Below are 26499 nucleotides of genomic sequence, written 5' to 3' on the forward strand. Positions count from 1 at the left end.
CAACCATAGTTAGATACCCAGGTCACAAACCTGTGGGTAGGAGGCAGGTGCTCTTTCTACTCAGCTGCTACACTTATCATCATAGTAAGAAGTCTAAAATATTGTATGATAAATACGTACCGGGTAATAGAATGGCTGACAATCGAAATGAATTTGAAAAAAAATAAAACTACAGAAAATAAGAGAAAAACAACTTTATTAAATGGGCAACATTTATCTGTTAGCATTCATTTGTACTTAGTTATGAAATTAACTGACACATCAGCACTATACAAAAAATTGTTATTTCTCTGTAAATTTTTATATCATGGGATAAAAATAAAATGTACAGTATACAGTATTTACAAAAGCAGAGTTTTCAAGTAGGGAATGAATGTACAATTACAGTACACTGTATTTAACCCTTTGAAGAGCGAGCTTCAAATCTCCTGCTGAATTCAGGAAAAAACTTTATGGCATTATTAACATGCAAATGAACACCTGTAAGAAATAAAAAGAATAATAATTGACGTACAGCACTGTATAAGATAAAATGCAATGCATACTAAAAGCATCAGGTACAAGGCGGGACTTTCAAATACATGTACAGTACAGTTGAGTCTGGATTTACGCGGTTTTGGTTTACGCGTTTTGTCATTTACGCGGTGCCTTGCCAGAATTGAAATGCTTGATTTACGCGGCAAATTTGGTCAATTATGCAGGAAGTGGCGCGGGCAGGGTCCGCACAAGGTCGCCCAGTCATCAAAACATTACCAAGTTCTTCACCCGCCACCCACCACAGCCGGCCCAAGTCAGTGATAGTGAGGATATGGACACTTATATGGACTTTGAGGGGTTTGACAAAGAGGCCCTGCATGCCTTTGTGGTGGATAGTGATACAATTAATACAAGTGATACAGGTGAGGGCCAATAATCTGCCCTCTGCCTCGGAACCAACCCCCCATCCCCGTGTACCCAGCCATCTTTTCTACTAATGTAAGTGTTAAAAAACCTATAATTATTATTGATATTTCTCTTAATTATTAATTGTGTGTGCATACCATCATAAAATTAAGATGTTATTTTGACTACAAGGTACGTATTGTGTCGGAAAAAGTGGAGTTTGGGGGTTGGCCCAGTCTCTATTTCAATTAATCCCATATGTTCTGTCATTTCATTTACGCGTTTCTCGTTTTACGAGGTACTCCGCGGGTTCAATTGACCGCGTAAATGAAGACCCAACTGTACTGTAATAGTAACCTCCCATGTATAATGTTTTGTGAATACTGTATTAAAAATAAAATATCCATTTTAAAGTTATAGAACACCACTTAATATTTTTAAACAAATAAAATATACAGTTCTAAGATTAAAAAATGCCGAGGCCTGGGATGACAAGGGATGATTTTTTCAAGGCTGACATATTGTAAATGGGTCATATCCAAAATAGTCATAAATCTATTAATTCCTTTCAAGTGAGGCAGGAACAAGTGAAACCTAATACATTACCTGTATTATATAGTACTAACCATTTTTTGCCTATGAGAAAAAAAAGATACATTTTCTTATGAAGCTACTGTTCAAAGGGTTGAATATTGTACAGTACGTACAGGGCTTGCATGATAAATAGTAACAACTTCAAAAAAATCAATAAATCTAATGTAATTGAGAAACACAAACAGGCCCAAGTTTTGTCATGGCTAACCCAATACGTTCACAACCTCCTAGCTCAAAATTGTCTGAGCCAACTTTTTAAGTACTGTACTAAACACTGCTAGAAGTAGAATTTCATGAACTTTCCAACGCAGTGATCAGATTTCTGATCTGAACAACAGTTTTTGAGGAAACAGCAGAAAACTGATTCTCAAATGGTAAGTTTTTATTTATATACAGGTATATATATATTTTTTATTATTTTTGTGCCTATGTTTTATAGCGATATAAATTATATTGCATCTTGTAGCCAACATTATAACGAAGAGAATGGTACTGATAAAATTCATGTAAGTCTTGAGGGTTTTTTAATGGCGATTATTTTTTTTTTATACACGCTGGTGGGCATTCGACCGCATCGCATGACTTATGGTACGGGTACAGTATATAGTAAAATATATGAGAATAACACAAATTATAAGAACATATGCCATAATAACATACTGTATTATAGTATAATATAAAATAAGATCATATATATATATATATATATAGGTGGATGGGCATTCAACCGCATCACATGATTGTCATATAGTAAATGAAATTAACACAATATCTAATAATAAAATGCAATATAAAATGACAGAAAATATATTATAAAACAAATTCATTCTGTCCTGATATAAAATAAGATCATTCTGTACCCATATCCTTCAGCGAGGTGGAAGACTTCCAGAACTTGTAGATGCACTTTGGGGGAGGAAGTGAGTGAATGAGCCCGAGTAAAATGTAAGAGTGAGAGCGAATGATTTTGTGTGTGTGTGTTGTGATTTATGACAGGAGAGTGCACTTAGTGTGGTACTGACTGAAGCAATCTCCAAGACACAGAGGCAATTCACACACAGGGCACATGTGACTTGTGTCCCTCCTACGGCCGTGCCTCAGGTAACACAGGTGGCACTGCACCCACCTCCTCTCCGGGATTCTCTCTCGGCTGTGGCCACGTGTTGCATCAAGGCGTTGGTCTGTACCCAAAACTTTATGTTGCTTGGCCTGTGGACCCTGTCCACATCCTTGCCTCTGTACTCTTGCCTGAGATGCAGGTGTGGCAGAGGGGTCAGGAGCCACCAATGGAGCAGCAGTGGTGGCAGGTGTTGAACCAGTTGTGGCAGGAGCAGCGGTGGTGGCAGGTGTTGCAACAGTGGTGGCAGGTGCTGCAGCGGTGGTGTCAGGAACTTCTCTAAGATGTGCCCCCTAAAATCCAGCATCACCATCATCTGGGTGTCAGGGCAATATATTTTGTATAATGCAAACACATTGAAGAGGGCCATCTGAATAAGGTGAACTTCCTGGTCCACTTGAAAGTTCACCTTTGGATGGGATAGTATTGAGCCATCTGGTCATAATTATTTTTTTTTTTAGTTTATTGGGCACTACCCTACATCCTGTGCAAGGTGAAGCGCAGAAGTGCTTACAGCGCCCATCTGGGAAGCATGCTAAGTTCATGCTTGCTTTTATGTCTCATGTGTTAAGGGTGTAGAAGCCTGAAGGGCCATAAGTTTTTTGTCAGCAAGTTATTGGAAGCTCCAAAAATTTTCCCTGAATACGAATTCGCAACTTTTCGATTTACAACAGGTACCTACTTTACTGCTAGGTGAACAGGAACCAAGGAGGGCTAGGAAGTGTGTCCAAACAACTTTCCACCGGCCCAGGAATCGAATTTGCATCACCGTGAAGTTGGTCTTATCATGAATATGACGCGAATTGCGTCACGATGCGTGAGAGGGTTAATGATGTCTGTTACTTGGGAAATTTTTTTTTTTCACATACCGCAGGAAAAAATATCCAGTGGTGCTGATATGAACCAGACAAGAAACCCACAGAATATGGTCAACTCCCCAACTAATCCTTCACCCCCAAAAAAAATTTCCAAATATTTTAAGATCAGTGGAAAAACCCGAGACATTTTGATTTAATATGATAAACATTTCGTGTTTTTTAAGTACCGTACTGTACTGCCCATCGTAATTTATTAAGGTATGAAGTTGTTACCATTCATCATGGGTCTCTCATACTTCAGTGAACATGACTTACAAATACTGAGTGAGCATTATATTCTGTTTGTTTGGGTATCTACAATACTTACAAAAATACAACCAATATATTTAAATCTATGGTGGGTAACTACTGGCATGGTTTCCATTTTTATTTTATTTTTATTTTTTTACCATTTTGTTTGAAAGTGAAGCCAATAAGCAATATACAGTACGAGCAACAGTCTTTTAAAAGCATTCCCTTGTGTCTTTGGATGATACCTAGTACACTGACCCTTGCTAGTTCCATATTTATTATAAAAAATTTGGGGAAAACTTGATATTTTTGTTGTGATGGATTTTGTGACATTTCATGGTTTGGAAAAAATTTGAATTTGTCTGACTTTCTTTATATAATGAGAATGTGTTCCTATGAAATAAAAACTTTTAAAAATGCCATTAGTTTAAGGTCTCACAATTGAAATACACTACCTGTACTTTATACAGCCCCCTCCCCCCCCAAAAAAAAATCACTGGCGTAGTAAAAATGAAAAAACAAAAAATAATATTAAAACCAGAAACATATGCCCCCCAAACCTTAAATTTGGTTGAAGTTATTCCAATATCTATAATGTTATAAATAATATTAATTATAAAATAAACTGCACAGTGTGTACAATATTACTGTTTTATAATACAGTACATGCATTACACAAACATTTAACCCTTAAGCCCCGGGTTAGGGGTGCTGCTGGCAGAACACCCCCAGATAAATCGAGAAAAAATCAACTTTTCCAAAAATAATAAAACAGTGGCGGGAATAGGCGAACGTTCTGGAACGTTACCCAGGGCCTAAGGGTTAATATATACTGTTCTGTACATTTATTCAAGTTAATTTAAAAATGTCTACTGATTACAGAATACAGTACAGTACTGTAAAGTATATTATTATTAAGACAGTGTTAGGGTTTTTCTCATGCTAGGTTTCCCAGTATCAAACGTCAGAACACATATCCTGTGCAAATCACTAATTTCTTTTGAATTGTCGGCAAGTTTGTAAAAAATCCAGAATTGTGTTGTAATTTGGGTAATTTGATATTTTGTGATAATTCAATCAACCCGGAGCCTCGACTACTTTGAATTAACAAGGTTTGAGTGTACAACCATCTTTAACATTAAATATAAAACCACAGTTATCAAGTTTTAGAAGCAGATCACCTGAAGATAATATAAAGGAACCATAAATACAGATATGTAGTGTTTAAGCCAACACCAAAAGTCTTCACCGGTATAATTTTTTTCACTTTCCAGCACTTGATCATTTAACTGATCAGTGATGATGGAGATTGCTAGGTGAAGCAGGAGAGCCCTGAAAAAGTCCAAAAAGTTTTCACTATTATTAAAGCAGCACATATACTGTACTGTGTTACTGATTACTTTATCATTTAAAGATATCATTCAGGCCAGTAGTTTCTTTACTGCTCTCAAGTCCTTCCATTCTTTAAATTTTATAAAGAACTAATATAAAACCAATAAAAACTGTCAGTATTCCACTTCTACAGCAACAGAAGTCTTATTTAACATTCTCAAGCTTAGATTTTCATATTAACCATGGCCTGGTCTTCCTGGCTGAGAAACACCTCTTACAATCGCCTTCTTCATGGTCACTTGGCCTGTGTCCCACTTCTCTTCTTCACTGTCTCACTCTTTTATTGAATTTTAATATTTTTTTTTACTCGTAAAGTCTTTTGCATAAAATACACTCTAATACAACTGTAGCCACAAGATTCTTTTTTTATTATTGAAAAAAGGTCACCTTGGATTGACCTGGATAACTTGTTAACTAAATCTTTTGTTGGTTTTTTACCCTATAAGCCTGAAATGATCTGACCAGACTATTCTAGAGATAGCTGGATAGAGATAGCATCAACCAACAATATGTAGTTTTAATTGCTTACATGTTCACTTTTCTTCACTGAATAATTCCTTCATAATTGTTTGTAAATCTTCAACTACATAAAACTGATTTATAGAAATACCTTTAGGAAATCATAAAATTGTAATTGTTCTTCCTGACATCATCACGGATCTTGAAGAATTCTTCCTCGGTGATATCCCAGGATGAGATTCCAAGATTTTCAAGAGATGGACAGGAAGCCATCAGTCTGTATACACTCTCCAATGTAAGTGGTACCTGAAAATTAATTCCAATTTTTTGATGCATTATTCAATTTCTCCTGTAAAAAAAAAAAAAAAATAAATGCAGTACAGTACAGTAAGTATTCACTGCTGAAGCTTTTCATTTAATAACCATAATTCCCATGCAGTAAATCATTAAATCTATATATTGTACTGTACAGTAGAGAAACTCCTCTTGTTAACAGACCCTCTATTTGCCTTCACTAACAGTTGGGCTTTTATTCAATTATTGTTGTCTGGTACTAGGAACTATCAAGGATAAAATCCACTTCAGTGAGAAGTCTTTCCCATGATCAAAAAAATTAATTTTCCATAGATCTAGCACATGAGTAAATTGATGGGTGAGTAACTTGTGTTAATTGAGAATGTTTAGTTATGTAGCACTTCCAGTGACTGGCTTCCATGGAACAAGGCCTTTTGATTGATTGAGTTGGGAAGCCCCAGGCCCTGGTAACGGGACAATTAGCATCCAAACCACGAGTTCGTTGTACAGCCCCATGCTAACAAGTGTTTTGTAAGGAAGAGATTTTACTGCAGTTAAAACAGTTTCGCTCGGATATACACTAACTTGCAAATTCATTATGATATCCACAATCATACTTGACTCAGTACGTACTTCTAAAAGATAACTTTGAGTCAGCCAAGCCCTGCATTTGATGCCTGGCACACCCAAGGCAGTGAATGTGCTGGGCCCAATGATAGCTACCCATACCACCTGATAACTATGACCTACAAATATGATAATGTACAAATTGTGTAGTCTGTGCATGTGTCCTTTGTGGAAACAATTACCCCAATACTGTACTGTATCATATTTGTTCATGAAGTTTAGGCAAATTGTGACTACAGAAATAAGTATCTGTGAGGCTTTAATGTATTAATACCTGCATTCTAAATTACATATTCTTTCATTTTTTAATGCCTCCATTGCACCAAAGATATAATCTCTACTTGACAGAACCTCCCATTAGTGACAACTTGGTGTACCAGTCAGTCCACTGTTGACAGGTTCTTGTCTTCTTCCTAGTATGGCTGCTGAAAAAATTCCCTTGCCCCAATACTAATAATTTTTTCTCATTAACTACGGTAAATATTTTAATTTTAACATGAGAGGTTTTCTGTATCCCAAATTCTTTGACTTGGCTGCCTTCAAATTTTCACATTAGAATTGAAAATATTATCCATCAATTATGGTGTGTCACCAAGTGCTCACCAGTGCATGGTCATTAATTTTTAAGTACAGGTAATATATTTAATTTCAACTTAAAATAATACAAGACACCAGCACAAGCGATTTGCCCATTATCCATTTATGCTTCATGATGTGAATGAGAAACTGATATAAATTCAAGCAAGTACTGTATCTTGGCTATATAGAGCATTCAAGCCAAAATACTGTATCTATGGTGGTTACAATCTACTGATAAGACAGCCAGAGACATAAAGATACGACAAGACAGTCTTGTCCTGTGGTCTTGTTTCATGTTATGACAAAAAGGTGTTGGGTTATTCTATACAGTATTCAATGTGATTTTAACAATATTTTCATTTGATAAGAAATTACCATTATTAATCAATTTCATGTAAAAGGATCAAAGTTACTGCCATTGACATGACTTACGTGTTTCTCAGATGCAATGATGATGCGTTTGGCTTCTGTGAGAGGGTTAGCTGCAAGGATCCGTTTCAAGTACTGGTCAGTGAGGAATTCCAGCTCAGCTTTAAGGACCACAGACTCCAGCTTATGACACCACATGAGGAAAAATTCAACACATTCATCTGTAAATGACCACAACAAATCAATAACACATAGGTATTTATAATTCCTGCAATAATACAACACTTGGCTCTGCTACACTTATACTTTATACTGTACAGTATATATATATATATATATATATATATATATATATATATATATATATATATATATATATATATATATATATATATATATATATATATATATATATATATATATATATTTATTTATTTATTTATATTGCTGATATTTAACATGCCAAGGTACCCAAATGCAAAGCATGATGATGCACATAAAATCTTGAAGGACCAGAAGTACAGTAGTGTACAGTATAGGTAAACCTCGAGATACTATATCTCTATATGTGATATTCTGCTTTAACGATGGTTATAAATTAAGACCATCTTGCCATATACAATAAAAACAATTTGCTTTAATGATATCCATCGAATAGCCATTGATATCCATTGGTTGATTATTTTTTTTTTATCTCTAGTGCAAACTATGTTATGTATATACAGTACTCATATTAATTACTGTCTTGCAAGGATACCAACAATGCAAATTATATTTTTCTACATCAAGTCTTTGACACTAGCAAGCCTACCCACACGCCGCCATACAGCCATGTTTGGTTCTTTATCTAACGTACAGAACACCCGCTACTGCATGGCTCCATGATTATTGGCCAGCATCGTACAGTTTACTTATCATCAGATAGCACAAATATTTAGACTGAACTGTGTTATGGTGATTGTGAAGAAATGATATTTTCTGTTTTTGTGACTGAAGTGAGCAGTGTAACTTTGAAGAGGTCTGGGAAGGCCAAGACAACAGTGTCTCTGAGGTGAAGTTTGACATTGTTAAACAGCATGAAACTTCCCAGAGGCTGTGTGGGAGTCAGAGTGACGTCTCCATTCCACCTACAAGAGTCCTCTTAGCCTCAAAGGGGACATGTGCTGATGACCAGGCTTATTCTTCAGGATGTGGTGAGTGTTGTTTAATTGTTTTGTACTGATAGTAGTATTGTAGGAATTGTTTTGTACTGATAGTAGTATTGTAGGAATTGTTTTGTACTGATAGTAGTATTGTAGGAATTGTTTTGTACTGATAGTAGTATTGTAGGAATTGTTTTGTACTGATAGTAGTATTGTAGGAATTGTTTTGTACTGATAGTAGTATTGTAGGAATTGTTTTGTACTGATAGTAGTATTGTAGGAATTGTTTTGGCAGTGATACTGTGTGTTTGGGGAATGTATCCCATTGAACCCCATGTTATAATACTCCCCATTTACAATAATTTACCTAGCGATGGGTTTTTCAGAAACCTAACCCCATTATATAGCGAGGTTTACCTGTATGTATATTGCCAACCTTTGATATCATTCTGCAATAAATCCATTATTATTTTTACTGTGAATATAAGAATTATTAATTCAGTTCATCGTGATGTAACTACTAGAGTAATGAGAAAAACATATTTTATTTAATCTTTTGCCTTAATTTGTTATATTGCAGAGTAGCCAGAATCAAAGGCAATACCTGCACAGTATTTACTTGAGCCATGTTTCTACTTCCTGTAACTATTGTGCTAAGGGAAGAGTGTGTCTGTAGCTGCCCCACCTCAAGTGTTGGGGCATACAATAAAACAAAGAGAACCTGCCCATGCATCATCCACCTAAGACATGGTTGTTGATACATGGCAATACAGTACAGAGTGGTTACACTAACTACTTATGACAGTTTCTTTCCAAACTTGTAGGTGCAATGCAGTGAGAGACGAGAACAGCTGGCCTGGATTAATGAGCAGCTCATCTCCCTCTACTGTTGCTGTGGTGAGGTGCAGGGTTGTCAGGCAGGGACAGCATTTACCAAGCAGAACAATTTTTTCTTGGTTAACTTCATCACCTATAATGATAAATAATCATAAAACTTGCTCAAAATAAACTAAACATAATTTACTTGATCCAAAAAAATCCTGTCATACAGGTTGACTGTCTTTTATCAGTGTTTCCATCAGTCCGGCAACTCCCAGTTAACGACAATTGGCCCCAGACCCAATTCTACCAATACTGTATTTGATGACTTCAAAAAATAATTACCCCATAAAAGAAAATAATAATAAAATAAAACAATTTCAAACAAGACTTCAGTTCAGTAGCAGCTTGTCTATTTTGGCAGAACCAGAAGAACTTATACTGTAGTACTGTACTGGCAGACAGAATATTCTGATCCCAAAGCTGTGACAAATTTGTATACAGGTACAAAGAAATAACATTACAGAGCATTAGGCTATGTGTAGCTTAGGCTAAAATACCATTAATTATCAACCTATTTAAAAGGAATTTCTATCATTCAGCCCACCCCTGGTCTCAAGGTTGCTGGGTAAGAGAGGATCAACCAGTATAATACAGTAAACACCTCGCAGCACTTATTGCTTGTCTTGTACTCGCCTGAAATGCTTCATATACAGTAATGATATGTACGATTTCTTTATATGGTACATGCATGAAGGCAAGGAACCTTGTGTTGTCAGTACTTAGAGTTAAGGTCTTTTGGCAAGTGTTTAATTCTAATATTTAGTGTTTACAGTATAAGGGAGGGGAGGAGCTAGCATTGTTTTGCATTTTTTATTGTTTTCCTAATTTGACTACCACATTATGGCAAAGTTCCAAAGTCTTAGTTTACTCTATTGTACTATATACATTGAAACCTGCATATATCAGAATTATATCTCCATATACAGTAGTACCGTAACCTATTAGATGAGAGGTTCCCATATAACGGACCCTAGATATAACAGACTTTCATATCTACTAAATAGTTCGTTACATGGAAGTCTCACATATAACGGACCCTCGATATACTGCAATGGATTTTCCATTCAAAATACGTACAGTAACACTTTTAATAAGAGGTTTCAATGTACAGTATATGCTACATTGCAAATGATCCAAAAAAGGACAAGTCATTACGAAAAGTTTGACAAAACAGGAGTTGTTAAAAGCCTCTAGTTTACCATTGTTGGGCAGTGGTGTTTTCTCCTTCCTCACCACCTCCATCTGATGGTAAACTAGTGGTGGGGGCTCTACTCACAAATGACTGATAGTTTGATTTTAATTACAGGTACTGTATGTTTACAACTGTCAATAAATGGAAAAAAAACACATGAGAATCATTAGCAAGCTGTAAAGAGTCACATAAGGAAAATACATAATGTATTTTACAAAAAAAAAAATTCTTGATTGGATAACTTTTTTAGTTTAGTTGACAATTGATGGTTGATTTATTTATTTACCAATAAAATTTGAAAACCTATCCTGGTTCATTACGAGATAAAAAAATGTGTACCAGATGTACGCACAGTAGTACTAAAAGCTTATATGATAGCAAGTCTGTGTAAGCCGAGTGCAGCTAATTACTGTTCAAAATGAATAAAACACTCCAATTACCATTATATAGTGTAAAGATTTACTGTGCAGTACAGGACACCCAAAAACCCATCACATGCAACTGGAGTGCAATGGTGGACCTGATCTCTTACAATAATTTTCTCAGACTTAATAGCACAATATAAACCAGGTTTTCATAATGGGTTTTGTGATCATTTATGATAACTGTCATTACATATTTCACATTAGGTACAGCGGGTATTGCAATATATCACATAACTTGTAAACCAAATACAATTTAATCAAACTACCCGGTATACTTGTTCACAGTCTTCTGCAGTAGTAGTAATCCCATAAAGCAATTCATTCATCACATCACAAATCTAGAATTAACATTCCAAACCACTGTACTGTACTGTACATGGATCATTCAGAAGACATGCCAAGAAAATCAGCACTATTTTAGGAATCTTTATTCGAATTTACCCCAGAACTGTACATCAACTTCTAACCTTATCGTACTGTTCTCTGACCTTCATGTCAGGTTCACTAGGGCCTCCTATCACCACAGGCAAGGTCGTGAGGTTCAGAAGGGATGTGTCACACAGAGGCACTTCTAAATCTAACATAACTGCATCTGTGGCACTCCAAGGCCTTTCTGAACCCTAAGTTCAAATAAGTGAAGGACAAATTAGTGGGGTTTTAGTGCACAGGTATTCGGTCACAAAACCAAATTCTTTGGGACCACAATATTTTTGGTTTTCAAGATTTTTGGGTTTTCAGAATGATAGACCAAATACCCTACAGTTTCTCTTTGATTAACATTGCGACTTTGTTTTTACAAGATTCACCAATTACATCACACCGTTCACTTAAACTTGATTGATAGACGAACACATACTGTGGCTAACTTGACATGCCTAGGATGAAGTCTGTGAATGCAATACTGGATGTGTGAATGCAATACTGGATGTAGTCAGATTTATCAACTGTTACTTTTCATTACTATACCAAATTTAGATACATTTTCAATAAAACATTTGTTTGGTAATGAAAAAAATAATTTGGTACTGTACTGAAGGTTTTTGTTAATATTTTTAAATTTGTGATTGAAAAAGTCTGGTGGCAAAATATTCTATTTTCACTCCATTAAACAGGTCAATGAATATATTCCCTTTAACTTATAAAATTAATGTACAACTGTATCGTACTGTACTTACAGTTTAGCTGTAGAGTTAGAAGTGATACCCCAAGATTTGTTATGGCCTTAACAAACCCATTTCCCAAAATAGCTGATGTCTCTATTTCAAGAACTCTGAAAGAAATTGAAATGTAATAACAATACTGTATATAAATTCAACATACAGTATCATAAATTACAATTTGCATATTTACATACAGGAAGTCCCTGGGTCACAAACAGGTTGTGTTCCAAAATTTCTTTTGTTGGTTGTTCACTGCCAATTTGGTACAGTTTTCCCTACAGCATGACCCAGCAGAAATGTATTCAAAAGAAAGTAGAGTGCAAAAAAACTATATAATTATTACATCAAAAAGTGATGGTAACAAAAAGTAAAGGTGAATGATAACGTTTTTACTCTAAGACGAGACTAACAAGAGATCTCGTCCAAACACAAAGGTTGGCTTCCCATGCTACTATAAATGCAGTTTAGGAAATTGCGAACAGGAAAAAATTATTTATGATCAATAAATATCAGAGGTAAACTTCCAGCATGTGAATGTTCTTCATACCGTAGTATAATAGGTTGTCTGAATTATACTGTAACTATTTGGATAGCAGAGGAAGTACACGAGTGCAAATTAAATTACAGAATACCTACACAGTGGAGTCTCAATAATTTGAGTTACAAAAATTATCAAATTGCAAAATAGAGTTTAATTGATTTCAATGGAATAAGTAGAAAGATTTCATTTGCAGTGGAAGTGGGGGATTAGTGGTCTCATATTATTGACCTTCTGATGCACTTCATTTTCAGTGCACTATAAGGTAAAGAAACAACACCAATAATGACCGATAAATATTGAGCTCCATTTTTTACGCACATATAACCAAGAAAAAATGCCTGGACTATACCGTAGTTCACCAGATGGCCATGAGGCAGTGTTAGGGTAGATGATGCCTCAGCTGACAAATGAAGTGAGTGATGTGTTCCATATGCCGACTTGGCGGGATGACGAATATCGTTAATGCGAGTTTGTGTACATCGCAAATAGGGAAGTGGTCTTAATATATCAGCATCGTTAATGCAAATTATCATAGATTGGGATACAGTATTGTAAATAGAGATTTATCTGTACTGTACCCTCTAATAATAATAATAATAATAATAATAATAAACGGGTTTGTTATAAATAGTTTTGAATTTAAACGAATGATTTACTAACACAAACTTCAATATAAATGATGTGGTTCAGATCTAAATGATTTAGTGACCACTCGGTGAGCCTAATTCGAACAAATTTCAAGTTGCATAATCGAATATGAAAAAAAATTTGCTATGATAAAACACTAAAATTGATACCTAATATATCATAAAACACAATAGCACATTTTATGTAAAAAAAGAAAAAAGAAGCTCCTTCCAAACTAAAACCATTCTTTGGGCAACACAACACAGTTCAACTGGGCAGTCACCCCATTTGACTCCAAGACATGTGTGACTGCTGCCACGCTGTGTGTATGACAGTTACAGCCTCCACACACATTCACTTCCCAAATATATACACCCATGCTCTTCATTTTTCTTATTTTACAGTTATATATTATATTTTCTTTATTTTTAAGCACATTAGAGTTTTGTAATCATTTTTCCATAACTTCATAGTTTCATTACATGCAGCATATTACAGGCCACCTCACCCCCATATTTTCCCCTTCCCAGTGAGTCAAACTATCACTGAACCAAATTTTGACCTACCCGGTAATGTTAAGTGAGAAAGGATGTCAAAAAAATTTTATCGCTAAATCTAATTAATGTTAAGTGAATTACAGCTAAACGGGGGATACATATACAACTTTTCAAAATTAATACAGTACTGTACAGTAACTTCTCTGTTAGCCTGAATTTTTATCCCCTGATTCACCATTACCTGAAATGAAAATCTGAGCATTCCGAGAAATTCCGGGAAAAATCTGTTCCAGGTACTCGAATATATTTCTGTGAGATTACATCATGCACACTTCCAGAAAACCTTTCAGTTCAGGGCATTCAAATTTATTTCCGAGATTGCGTCATGCTTCTACGTATAAAATCGTTCCGTGAATGTGGCTGGGCTAGCTTCTTGGGTAACTTAGGCCATAGGCTTATGTGCTGCGATTGGCTAATACTGTCATGCGATTGTGTGGGATGACTATGATTGGTTGATGCATCTCTCAGCCTATCTCCTCAAACCCTAGCATCACGAAGTTCCCTCCCTTGTTGCTAGTTTTGTATATGATCTGTATTGTGCAGTACAATACCAGGACACAATCAGCCAAGAATACAGCATTAAAGCAGTGTTAAGACATCAAGAGTGATTACAGTTATGTATACGTACTGGAAATTTACATTGAGTGAGTGTGAGCACCATACATACATTACTGTACATAGCAGAGTAGGCTGAAAGATGCAGAAAAGACCCAGGCACCAAGGGGTTGAGGAAAGGTACAGCAAAAAAAACTGTCCATGAAAGAAAAATTAGACATACTGAGCAAAATTGAAAAGAATGCGCCGGTGAAAGTTTTAACGGAAGAGTAAGGAGTGGACATGTCGACCATCTACAATATGCCAAGGGAAAGCTGAAGAGACAAGAACAGAAAGCAGGTGAGGAAGGTAGCCTCGCCCATATGGCTGACACCAGGGTCATTCTTTTTTGTATTCCTATACATACTGATAACACTGTTGTTGCTTCAAGAAACACTGATGTGCTCATGCTCTTGGTCACACAATTCAGCAAGATCCCTAGTACAAACTTATGGATGAAAGCTGGCACATGGACAGTGACATAATCAATTGTTTCAAGCTCTCACTGGATGTGATAGTTTACTGGTCACCCCAAGAAGTCTGCATGGAAAGTATTATCTTCTCATCATGCCCTGATGAAAAACTTCAGCAATGTTGAATTATCTGCATCTTCTACAGAGTTCCATGATTTAAGGTATAAATGGAATTACAGTATACAGTACTATATACTGTAGATACACTAATTTTGTATTTGTATACTTATCTTTCTTTCATATGCTTCTATTGATACATTTTAATTAATAAAGTATTTTATGATGAAGGTACAGTATAGTAAATGTACACAGTACAATGATTAACTATGGAAGGGTCACTTCTGTTTTATAGACAGCCTCCAGGAATGGAACCCATCCTTAACCCAGGGAGTGTGTGTAATATAGAACCTCTCCCTTACATACAGTATTATTCTGTAATCATGCATGATCACATTACAGTAGACCCTTGCCATTCGCGGGTTTGCAATTCGCGATTTCGACGATTTGCTGTAAGCAGATGGTGGCTAGCTTGCAAGCCATTTCCTGAAGCACAACGAGTCACCCCACACAGTATCTCATGTTGTACTCTCAAAACTTTAGTGTTTCTGTGTGAAATGGCCCCTAAAAGATGGCCTAGTGTCAGTGCTAGTGATGCTAGTGGAGTGAAATGTAAAAGGCAGAAGTCAGCGATGACCCTGACAAAGAAAGTTTTAATATTAGATAAGTTAAAAGAGGGGACGAGTGTTGCTGCGGCTGGTCAGTTGTTTGGTATAGGTATACAGTAGTGCACTAAGGTAGCATAAGTTGCTATTCGCGGTTTTGCCAATTAGTGTGATTTCTTGGAACCTACCTCTCGTGAATGGCAAGGGTCTACTGTACTAAGTGAGTAACAATCTGAACATCGATAAATAGTACAGGAATGCACGCCACCTGTTGGTAAACAGACTTATTTTAATGGTTCACACTCAAACCTTCAAGCTTCATTGGCATTGACGGGGGAGCTTTACCAAAATTCATCATTGTTTGTTTCAGAACATAAAGCACAGTGAGTGTAACATAACTTTATTCTTGGACTGTACTATGCAGTACTGTATGAACTGAAATGAATAATAAGGCAATAATGAAGATGTGGCAAATATATAAGAGATAGAGAAATGCAGGGAAAGCATACTGTACTGTCTACTGGATATAAAAGCTTAGTAAGATGATACAGTATGGCCTGGCAAATTACTGCACCTGTACTTTATAAATAAGTCTATTAGTGCTTGTACTTTGCATACAATTTTTGAATCAATAAAAATTAACAGCTTACCTAATATCACCCAACTGTGGGACCAGCGCTAAACTTTCATCATCCACGAACAAGCTGGCAGACTCTAGACATGGACAGGCACCCCCAACCCAGGCAATTTCTTCCTCTTGTGGTTCAAATAAAGTCTGTAAAATAAATGTATACATCATATGTAAACAAAATGTCAATTTAGTATTGTAATATTTGAGAAAAGACTGGAAAGCACTGGGCAGATCAACACGTCAGGTCTGATAAGAGAACTCTTAAAATACAGCATCTATTGTAAATTTACTGTACAGTATATACAGGTAAACCTTGATAAACGATGGGGTTTGGTTCCTGAAAACCCATTGCAGTGAAATATTGTAGATAGAGAGCATTTTAACATAGGGTTCAATCTTCAATGGGATACGTTCCCAGGCAGTCCCCAAACACACATGTATCACCGACAAAAAATTCCTACATGTATAAAACCTACAGAAAACAATTAAACAACACTCACCATACCATGAAGAATAAGCCTAGTCATCATCACATGTCCCCTTCGAGGCTAAGAGGTCTCTTGTAGGTGGAATGGAGACGTCACTGACTCCCACATAGCCTCTGGGGAGTCTCATGCTGCTTAACAATGTCACGCTTCATCTCAGAAACATGATTGTCTTGGATGCTTTGGCCTTTCCAGACGATTTCAAAGTTACACTGCTCACTAAACAGTCACAATAACAGAGCAAAAGCACTTGTCACAAAAACAATGATAGCAGCCAACACTGCTCACATCATTTTCACAACAACAGTCATAAAATGACAGAAAATATCACTTCAGTCACCATAACACAGTTCAATCTAAAAACAACACCAATGATAAGTACAATGTACAGTCCCCTTCACTAGTTCATTTACAGGGGCTTATCATTTAAACATTCCACAAATCATTATCTTTGGGATATTTGTTTTAATATTGATTGAATTTGATTCCATATTATGTTTACTATTGCTAGTTTCCTGTAAACACACAAGTGAAGGGGACTGCACATACAGCCAAAGATGCCGAGTGATAACTGTGGAGCTACACGATGGCAGGGAGTTACGATCGACAAAGCACTAAGCGCAGGACTGTAGTGCGCAGGTTGGTCGTGTGGTGGTGCGCTGGACGATAAGACGGCAGCTAACAAGTGCAACCAGAGATACATTACCTTTGGTGGTGCAGAGGGTTACATATTTGCATTGCTGGAATCCTTGCAAGACAACGATTAATTTGAGTACAATATATACAACCCATACTTTGCAGTAGAGATAAAAATAAAAAATAAAAATAAAAAAAATAAAAAAAATAAAAAAATAAATGGATATCAATGGATATTGTCAAAGCTATTTTTTTTTTACCGTATGTAGCAAGATGGTCTTAATTCATGATCATCGTTAAAGTGGAATATCGATGAATGAGACATTGTTTATCGAGGTTTACCTGTACAGTAAAGTAAAACCTCCCCACAACTCGGCATAGCACTGCATGACTGTTACATTTTTGAGTAGTTGGCAAATTGGTGCTAAGTTGGTATTAGTCGAATCATTTACGGGAACTTGGCAAGCTGACACATGGTTGGCAGCTTGTGTCGGCCCTGTGAGCATCAGTTTACATGTGCTTCTCGTTACAGGTAGACCTTCTGACAGTGATTAAGTGGCTTTAGTGTTATTTTAGAGATAGTGTTATGTATTAAGTGTACAATAGTCAAAGTTTGTCAGAAGAATTATTTACAGTGCCTATGAAGTGTTACTGTTATGTATAAGATGTCAGAACAATTTACTGTACTGTACAGTGCCTGTGAAGTGTTGCACATAATACAGTATACAGTACAGTTTGTCTACCTTTTGCAAGCTCATCACGAAATTGCCCCTTGCTGTTGGTAAGCACTTAATACAACTGTCTGTATTTAATTATATATACAGTACAGTACAGTATTGGCTTATTACCAATTAGCCGGCAAATTTAATTACTCGGTGGCAAGACCTCAGTTCCATATGTGCCGAGTTATATGGGTTTTACTGTGTAAGTTGAGAATCTTCACATACTGTACTATGTTTCTAGTGTGTGTGATAGTTGAATAATGAGAAGTACTGAACTATTGTACTCACCTGAGTTTGCTCAAAATGTGTCAACTTAAATGTGGTATTGGATTTTTTAAACCTGTTGATCATGACAGCACCCAGCTGATCACACTGTAACTTTTGTAAGTTCTTGCCATACTGCAGAGCATAGGCAATACCATCTGTTGTTACCTCCCAGCATTTAGAGATACCCAGTTTTTCAAGTTTGGGACACCCTAGAGCTAGAGCTTTAAGTCCTTCATCAGTAACAAGATCAGAGATAGATACAATCACCTCAGTAATATTTGGACATTTTTGGCTGACAATGCACAGAATTTCATCACTGCATTTGCTGACCATATTGAGAATCATAAGATTTTTCATGCTTCCCACTTGTTCACGTACAACGTTTCTTATGGTCATATTAATAGCCACGGGAAGTCGCATTTTGAAGAAGAGCCCACTCAAGTCTAGTCTCTGTACATGTGGTTGAAGCAACACCTCAAGACACGTTCGCATTCCAATAGTCCTTCGAGTCCTACTCACAGTTTGATGAATTGTTTCAATGACTTTGGTTATCATATTTTCATTTATGACAGCAGGAAGTGATGCTACTGTGGAGGATAATTCTTCTGCAGAAACTTGGCAACTTTCTGGTTCTTCTTCTAATTCAACCTGTGAAAAGTAAATTTGAAACAGTTACAGGGGTATGTAATATTCAACTCAAATGAATAAATAAATGGAGAATCTCTGTTATTACAAACCAACAGAGAGAGAAAATAGTCAGGAGAGAGATTAAAAGAGTAGAAAGTGGCAGGAATGGGACAAAGCAACAACCATTGTCTGCTAGCATCCAAAAAATTCACAAAAATAAAGACTGAAAATTGAAATCCCATTTTACTGTTAAAGGGCAAAACAAGTTACTGTACCTGCAAGATCACTAATCAGGACACCTTGGGACAGAATTTACCTTGTTCGGGAGTCTACCTGTATTCTTGAGCCAAGTATACACTGTCCATCTTGATAAATGCAAATGCAGCATAAACAACTACTCAGATGATTAAGTTTATGAAGCATGCTTCAAGCTTGATCCAGTGGTGCCTTATAAAGCTATCAATCAACTGGTGTACTGTACATCAGGATGAACCTGAGTTTACCTAACTGAATCTCCTAGTTATAATTTTTAGACTCATACATTAAACTTCAAATATTTTTTTGCCAGATAAGGAAACCCACCAAGGGAGGAGAGAAGAATTCCATCTCATTTGCCTTTTTGCTTGACCATTAAATGGGATTTCATACTTTGATCCTTTGGTTTATAGGTTTCGAGTCATTCGACATGTGACCTTTAAAATTTCTCACTGGCGAGGAAAGGGATGGGGACAGGGCAGCTCTCCATGTTTTGTAATCTCCTGCAGCCTCTCCCATCAGGTTCCTATCTTTGAGATAATTTCTTACAACCTCTCTTGATGTCACTCTTGGTCTACTCTCACACTCAAACACCAGCTTCTCTTGGACCAACTGATCTCCTCCATTCTTCCATATGCTTGAATCATCTCAACCTACACACAAAACCTTGCTAATACTCTGAACACCCAGCTGCCCTCTTAAAGGGTTTCCATCTCTAAATATCACATCACACATCCATCACATCATTTTCATCTCAGCTCACTCAAGACTACATACTGCATGTCATTCTCTTTAACTGGCCATGTTTTACTGCCCTACCACTCAATGGGTTAAAACCAATCTTGAATAACCCTTTAAGGAGTAGTGTCACATTTAGGTATTTCATTTTGGTTAACCTTCAAGATGATTTCCTTCAGTTGAGAGAAACCCCTTTATCAATTTCTCGGTCACCAATAATCTGACAGATTCAGGTCCCGAGAAGTTTCCATGCTCAAGTGCATCACCTTTTCCCTTGTAAATTATCAATATCATGCACTTCATCCTAATTATATTCTTCAATTTTCATGCCCAGCACTGTCCGTGTCCGATGCCTTCAACATTTATGCAATTATTCCAGAGACACCAGCATTGTTTTCATTCTTTATTTTGTTAATTGCTCTCTTCACTCATTCTCTTTCAATCCTTTGTGTATGGTCCCTGTACACTACTGGCTCTGCTGCTTTTAGGCTGCCCCACAATTGATGCATGCAGATAATTGTAGTGTTTGAAGGTGTACAATTCTTTGTGTATACTTACAGCAAGTCGATGAAGAGTTCCAGCCATCACCATGAAGCACATATGCTCCAGGCTCTCAACCTGTTTCCTGGGAGGCATACTTCACCTCAAAACTAGTTCCACAAATTCCAATTTCCTGAAAAAGAATGAAACAATTAATGGGGTGTCCTTTGTCTTGCCTTATACAGTCTCTCCTCGACTTATGACGGGGTTCCAACCAGACGACCAAGTCATAAGTCGAAAAGGCGAAAAATATTACATAGAAATTCTAAAATGGGTGTCTCTTTTTCTTTTCAGCACCACGAGAACTCTCACTTTTACGCTTGCCAGCCATTTTAAAGGGAATTACAAAAACAATTTTTGTCAGTACACAGCACGATCACTAACATCGGGACTCGAAAATAGGTAATGTGAAAAATATTTTATACGACCACTGTGGTCATATATCCGGGTTGTCCTAAATTGAGTATGTTGTAAGTCGAGGAGAGACTGTATCTACTGTTTGTCAGAAACACCCAATGCAGTAAAAATCTTATGTCTCTGGAGGTACAGTCACAGGCAGTAATTAAAGACCCCTCCCCCCAATAGCTGGAGCCATGACAAGTGAAGGGGCTGGTGATTGGACAAACCCATCTCCCTCCCCATTCCCTGTCTAAAAGTTACTGGGTAGTTTTGAAACTATTGTGGCTGGCGATGTTGCACTATGTCAATATCAGCCTTCACTGGCTGTGGCTCCAACTACCAGGGGGTGGGATGATAGCAATTACTGCTTCTGATTGTACATGGTAGTACTGTAATCAGAAGGTATACATGTACTACTTTTCAAAAATGACTTGGGGATCTGGAAGCCACCATGTCCCCAAAATAAATGTAAGCATGATGGAATGGCAACATTCAACTTGATCAGCAAGGAGTGAGCAAGTGTTAATTTGGTGCTTCCAGGGTCAGCTTCCTTCCTAACCACCCATCCTTCTCTCTCCACCAAGATATACCAGCAAACCCTCTTCAAGAGTACAGTACAAAATTTGTTAGGTAGGTTTAGTTACCATAGGTAAGATATGGAAAGGACACTTGGAAGCATGTGGTTGTTTAGCATTCAGTTGGTCACTGGGAGGCATTTGTCAACAAGTGAAGTGCCACACCGGGCATTGAGTGGACAGAACATGCTTACAACAGGAAGTAAACATTTTAAAAAACAGCAAATCTTCTACATGTTTTGGAATACTCGTGAGGTAAGAAAAGTCCTCTTATATAGAAACATTTCCTGAATTTCTGGCTAACTTGTAAATGTGCATAGAAAGAAGATACAGAATGTTAAAAAGATAAATTTCAAAATTAATTAACATCATTTTAATTGCTAGACTCAAAATTCTTAATTTATGTAAAAAAATAGTTCTCACCAATTTCTACTGTACTTTATTTTTAATAAATTAATAAGGTTTCAAACTCAGCTCTGAGCATTGACAATTTTGGCATACAGTATTTATTGTATATAATGGACAAGTGTCTCCTAAAGTCTCCTAAAGAGGACATAATTATAAAACTATCTGAGCTTTTTTATTTGGATGAATTGATATAATTTATAAGTTTCTAATATGCAAATAGTTCACTGTTTTCACCTACGCAGCTCCCTGGAGCAAAGGAAAACAGACTAGTACAGTATTACAGTACAGTACAGTACAGTACAGTACAGTACAGTACTCAACTACTGTACAGTATTTCTCATTCAGCAGAAGCAAACCATATTCAATGTTTCCAAATTTTGGTCTAGTCCAACTAAATCCAGACATTGATGAGTGGCAGTTTGTTTTCATTAGCTGGAGCTGCATGGTGGTTTGACAGATACTTGCTGCTTTGTAAGGCATTTAAGAAATTCATCAATAAAAAAAATCTTAATGCAATCCATTCTCATTAATGCTGCACATAATCACAAGTGCCTTTAGTGATATTTGGGGAGTTTAGGAACTTCTTGAAGTCCTGTATCAGACATTGTTACATTAAGTAATTTATCATTCATAAAATGAAGCAAATTACAGTATTTTCTTGATTTAATGAACTAATTCGAGCCCCCTTTTCAGTTAAATCAAAATTTCCGCTATATCGAACTCTCCGCTATTTTTGCTCGATTTAGCGAACTAGTTCACTAAATCGAGTGTGACTCCATTAAATTCCACGCCAAATGCGCCGCATGGCGTGTAGGGTGTTTACATCTGCTAAGTCTGTGTCCTGCCACCACCGAGTGTGTTGTTCACTGCTACCTCTCAGTCAACTAACTACTGTGCTAAGACATCATGCTGAAAGTCTCTCAGAAGTCTCCAAAAAGGAAGTGGTGTGGGGGACAAAGTAAAAAGAGTGCGGATATCAATTGGAAAAAAGTTTGGAGGCGTCTCTGTAGGTGTGAGCATATAAACGGAATTAATCTCGATTTAGCGAGCTAGTTCACTAAATAGAGCAAAAAATAATGGAAAAAATTCCATCCGCTAAATAGAGAGTATACTGTACTGCACCTGTTGTAATTATATATCTTCTATTATGTACAGAAAGACAGGATAAAAGTTGCATCATCCAGATGATCTTTGAATTCTGGGAAGGAAGATTATATGGAAATCATATACAGTTATAATGTTTAGGTAAAGCTCAAATTCCAGTAGATTGGGTTAAGCTATAGGTAATAAAACATGTTTTATGTAAGGTTTGGTAAGGATGTTTCTTTTTTTTTATGATAAATCATATGTTGTAAAAGTATCTGGTACCAAAATTTGTATTTAACTGATAGTTTGCCAAACTTCAGGAAACTTATCAGGTTCTGACTGTTCTAGGAATCTGTTCCATGTGTTTGAAATTGTGTCCAATGAGAAAAACTAGAATTTTTCTTTTTTGTCCATGGTATCCTACAGTGAGATAAAAACAACAGGGCATCTGATGGTGGCTGGAGGAACTCTGTTACTTAAACCAAGAAGAAATAGCAAAATTTATGTTACACAAAGTGTATCCTTTCTTTGTTGTTGTTGTGTAGTAAGAAAGGAAATATGTACTTTGGTGAAACCTTATAGAATAGGAAAAGATGCACAACTCATCTGGACATTTACCAAATAAAAGATAGTGGATATAAATTTTGTCAGGTTGTTAGTCAGGTAGTTTTTTTTTTTTGACTACAGTACCACCAGAAGGAGTTGATAGAATTGGACAAAAAATTGTGGAAACGTTATTTACAATCTATTATATAGATAAATGGAAACGAGAATGCAGAGAACCTATTAGAACTTGACCTAACTAACCTAATCTAAAGCAACCTACTTAATTTACTAGAAAAACCTTTTAAAACATACCTAATAACACTAAATGAATTTTTTTTTCCATTTTGATATTTAAGTTGTACAGGTAATTAACATTTCCACAAAGATTTGTCCAATCCTATCTACTCCTTCTGGTTTTAGTCTAAAAAATAAAACTACCTAACCAACAACCTGACAAATGTCCACAGAATATCAAGAAACACACATACAATAAACGGTTAATATTCGTCCATTAACTGTTCGCAGGTTTCCAATTTTCAATATTACAGACACAAAGACTATAAAAACAAACATACGACTAAATATAATTTCTGAGGCAAATCAATATTAACGGAGTATCTCGCAAATTTCTAGGCATAAATTTCTGTACCCGCCATGTTGCCAGAGTCACTTTTCTCGTCCTCTCCTCTTCCTCTTTGCGACATGACAACCAATGATCTTCATGTATCATGTCCTGTGACTTGGCTGGCCAATCATTTTGAAGGCTCGTGATTGCGTGCAAAAAATGCTCTTTCCCTTATCTAGCTGTTATTCAGCGAGTTTATCAGAACAGTGAAGCAATCCAAATATTACAAGAGCACAGTGTTCTACCAACATCAAGACTGTGTCCTACATGTGGAATTTTTTTACTTTTAAGAAAAGACAGAAATTCTTTTGTCTGTAGTAACCATAAGCGTACCAGATTGCCCAGCTGTATCCTCCACCACAGTAGCAGGTAAGGTCCAAAAAATGGGTAGGTTAGTTTAGTTTTTTTAGTGCACCGGTCCTTCTCTTGCTGTTATTAATATGTACTTCGTAATGTTTAGACAACTCTAAGACCCTTTTCTTCTATGATATTTCAGCCGGAAATTAAGGATAACCGAGATATAAAATTTTCAATATTATTAAATTCGCTCAGTCACAAGTGTTGCCATGTCTTATTTTCCTTGAGATGTTATCTGCGCATCACGCATGTGTAATATTGACTGACGTCATCCAGTCGTGACCAATGATGTATTGATATAATCACGCAAATTTTTTTGACTAATCACTTTTGATTTTTTTTTTCAAAGGAAGCAGCCTGGGTAATTTCATTGACCAGTCTCAATGGCCGTGGTGGAGGTTGGTTGTCATTTGTGCTCCTACGATTATTTTAAGTTTATTGCCAAGTTTTACGAGAAAGACGATTATTCTATCCAATTCTTACATATCCCTGGTCCTTCCACTTCGAACTAAAGTACTGTACTTTCGGACATGGCGCACCCCAAAGTTTTTAACTACTGAAACATTTAGGTGAGTTTAAGCTAGGCCTACCGGGGGTCCAGGGGCTCGGCTAGGTTAGGTTTTGTTAGGTTAGATGACTCGTTTTCGTATTCTCCCCCACCCAAAAACCCCGATTTCCCAGGCTCTCCCCCAATTATTGTTGGGGGAGGGGGGGCAAAAACTAGTGATTTCCGGCTGAAATGACTATCAAATTCGTTCAAAACTCGTCAAATATCACCGGAAAAACATATTTTTAATATCCAAACAAAGACCGGTGCACAAGTAAAAAATGACCTCAGTTTCTGTTACAAATGAAAATTTAATTTTTTTCAAAATCCACTAATTTGTACCAGAAATGAGGCCAGATTTGAGTAACACCATAATACACCAAAAATACCTATTTTTGTATCTCAGTGTGAGGACAGTCAATGGACGAATAGTGTCCCAATAAACTTAAACTAATTCTAAACATACTGTATTTACTGTCACAACTTTAACTTCATTCAATGACACCTTTAAATCTGTCATTCACTCTGAGTGATGTAAGGGTATACTATTTGTTGTTATAAATGACCAATATATTTAATTTTAGATATCAAGTTATACTAAAAAACTCGATGACTGATGACTGATCCAAATCCTGTTAAAGCCTATTGTTGACGAGCCATTTAAACAAACTGTAGTATTATCCTCCAATCAGACCATTTAATTACAGCTCAAAGACTACCACACTCAATAATAGAGATGAAAAGCCTTACAAGATTATTTAGTTCCTGGTATATGGGAGAGTAATCACCTGGGTAGTTCAACTGAGGAGCGTTTGTTTACACTCACTAACACTGGAGGTCGCTGGCACAAACAAAACCGCCGGGCTAAAACAATTATCCTTAACTAAACTTTATTTTAATTAATTATAAGGTTTTATTCCATACTCTCGTTTTTTTTAAAGTCAGAAAATTTAATCAAATATAACTAAACAGGATCTATTCTTAAGTTAATTTCTTAAATAATTAGTTTTCATAGAAGACTACTGCAGGGGGGAATGAATGGTAGAAACTTACACTGTATTATTGTTCACAGTAAATCGTATATTTAGATTTTATCTTTGCAACACACGAAATCTCTGGGAAAACATCAAACAAATTTTGATACAACTAATGAGGAAGATAGGGCCACAGTACCTGTGTAAGATTAATAGTTCGTTGCTTCCCCTGTAACTACGATTTCTGGGACTTGAAGGTAACAGATTAGAAGTTGTTACAGGTTTTAGCTGGTCAAGTGTGAAGCCATTTATGTTATCCTCTTCGCCACTGATCGGCCAGTTAGCCACTTGGGCAGTCGAATAACTGTCAAATACATCTCTATTGCACACTGTCAGCATGATGT

At 36.4% G+C, this 26499-nt stretch overlaps 1 protein-coding gene across 4 annotated transcripts; it reads right to left on the minus strand.

The window, feature by feature from the left end:
• Window positions 1–1673: 1673 nt before the first annotated feature.
• Window positions 1674–25976, minus strand: LOC121878075 (EIN3-binding F-box protein 1-like). Of its 4 annotated transcripts, none has more exons than XM_042384061.1 (9): window positions 25872–25976; window positions 20597–20711; window positions 18440–19066; window positions 16328–16452; window positions 12239–12333; window positions 9358–9534; window positions 7486–7643; window positions 5705–5859; window positions 1674–2909 (listed from the first exon to the last, which is right to left on the minus strand). In XM_042384061.1, exons 2-8 carry the CDS (start codon window positions 20672–20674, stop codon window positions 5707–5709), a joined length of 1413 nt encoding a protein of 470 aa, XP_042239995.1. In that variant the 5' UTR covers window positions 20675–20711; window positions 25872–25976; the 3' UTR covers window positions 1674–2909; window positions 5705–5706. The 4 variants fall into 4 exon arrangements, with proteins under 4 accessions (XP_042239995.1, XP_042239993.1, XP_042239994.1 ...); XM_042384059.1 differs by lacking the exon at window positions 1674–2909 and adding an exon at window positions 3433–5034; XM_042384060.1 differs by lacking the exon at window positions 1674–2909 and adding an exon at window positions 3433–5034 and having other exon boundaries at window positions 25910–25957.
• Window positions 25977–26499: the final 523 nt, after the last annotated feature.

Source organism: Homarus americanus, unplaced genomic scaffold, assembly GCF_018991925.1.
Source record: "Homarus americanus isolate GMGI-L3 unplaced genomic scaffold, GMGI_Hamer_2.0 scaffold45562, whole genome shotgun sequence".
Taxonomy (NCBI): domain Eukaryota; kingdom Metazoa; phylum Arthropoda; class Malacostraca; order Decapoda; family Nephropidae; genus Homarus; species Homarus americanus.

Bases quoted from the DNA above. Each gene is read 5' to 3' on its own strand.
- LOC121878075 (XM_042384061.1), bottom strand. From the start codon at position 20,674: ATGCCTCCCAGGAAACAGGTTGAGAGCCTGGAGCATATGTGCTTCATG. The intron at 9,535-12,238 runs GTAAGTACAGTA...TTATCATTATAG, and splicing joins TCTAACTCTACAGCTAAACT to GTGATGAAGTTAACCAAGAA. The intron at 5,860-7,485 runs GTAAGTCATGTC...ATTAATTTTCAG, and splicing joins TCATTGCATCTGAGAAACAC to GTACCACTTACATTGGAGAG.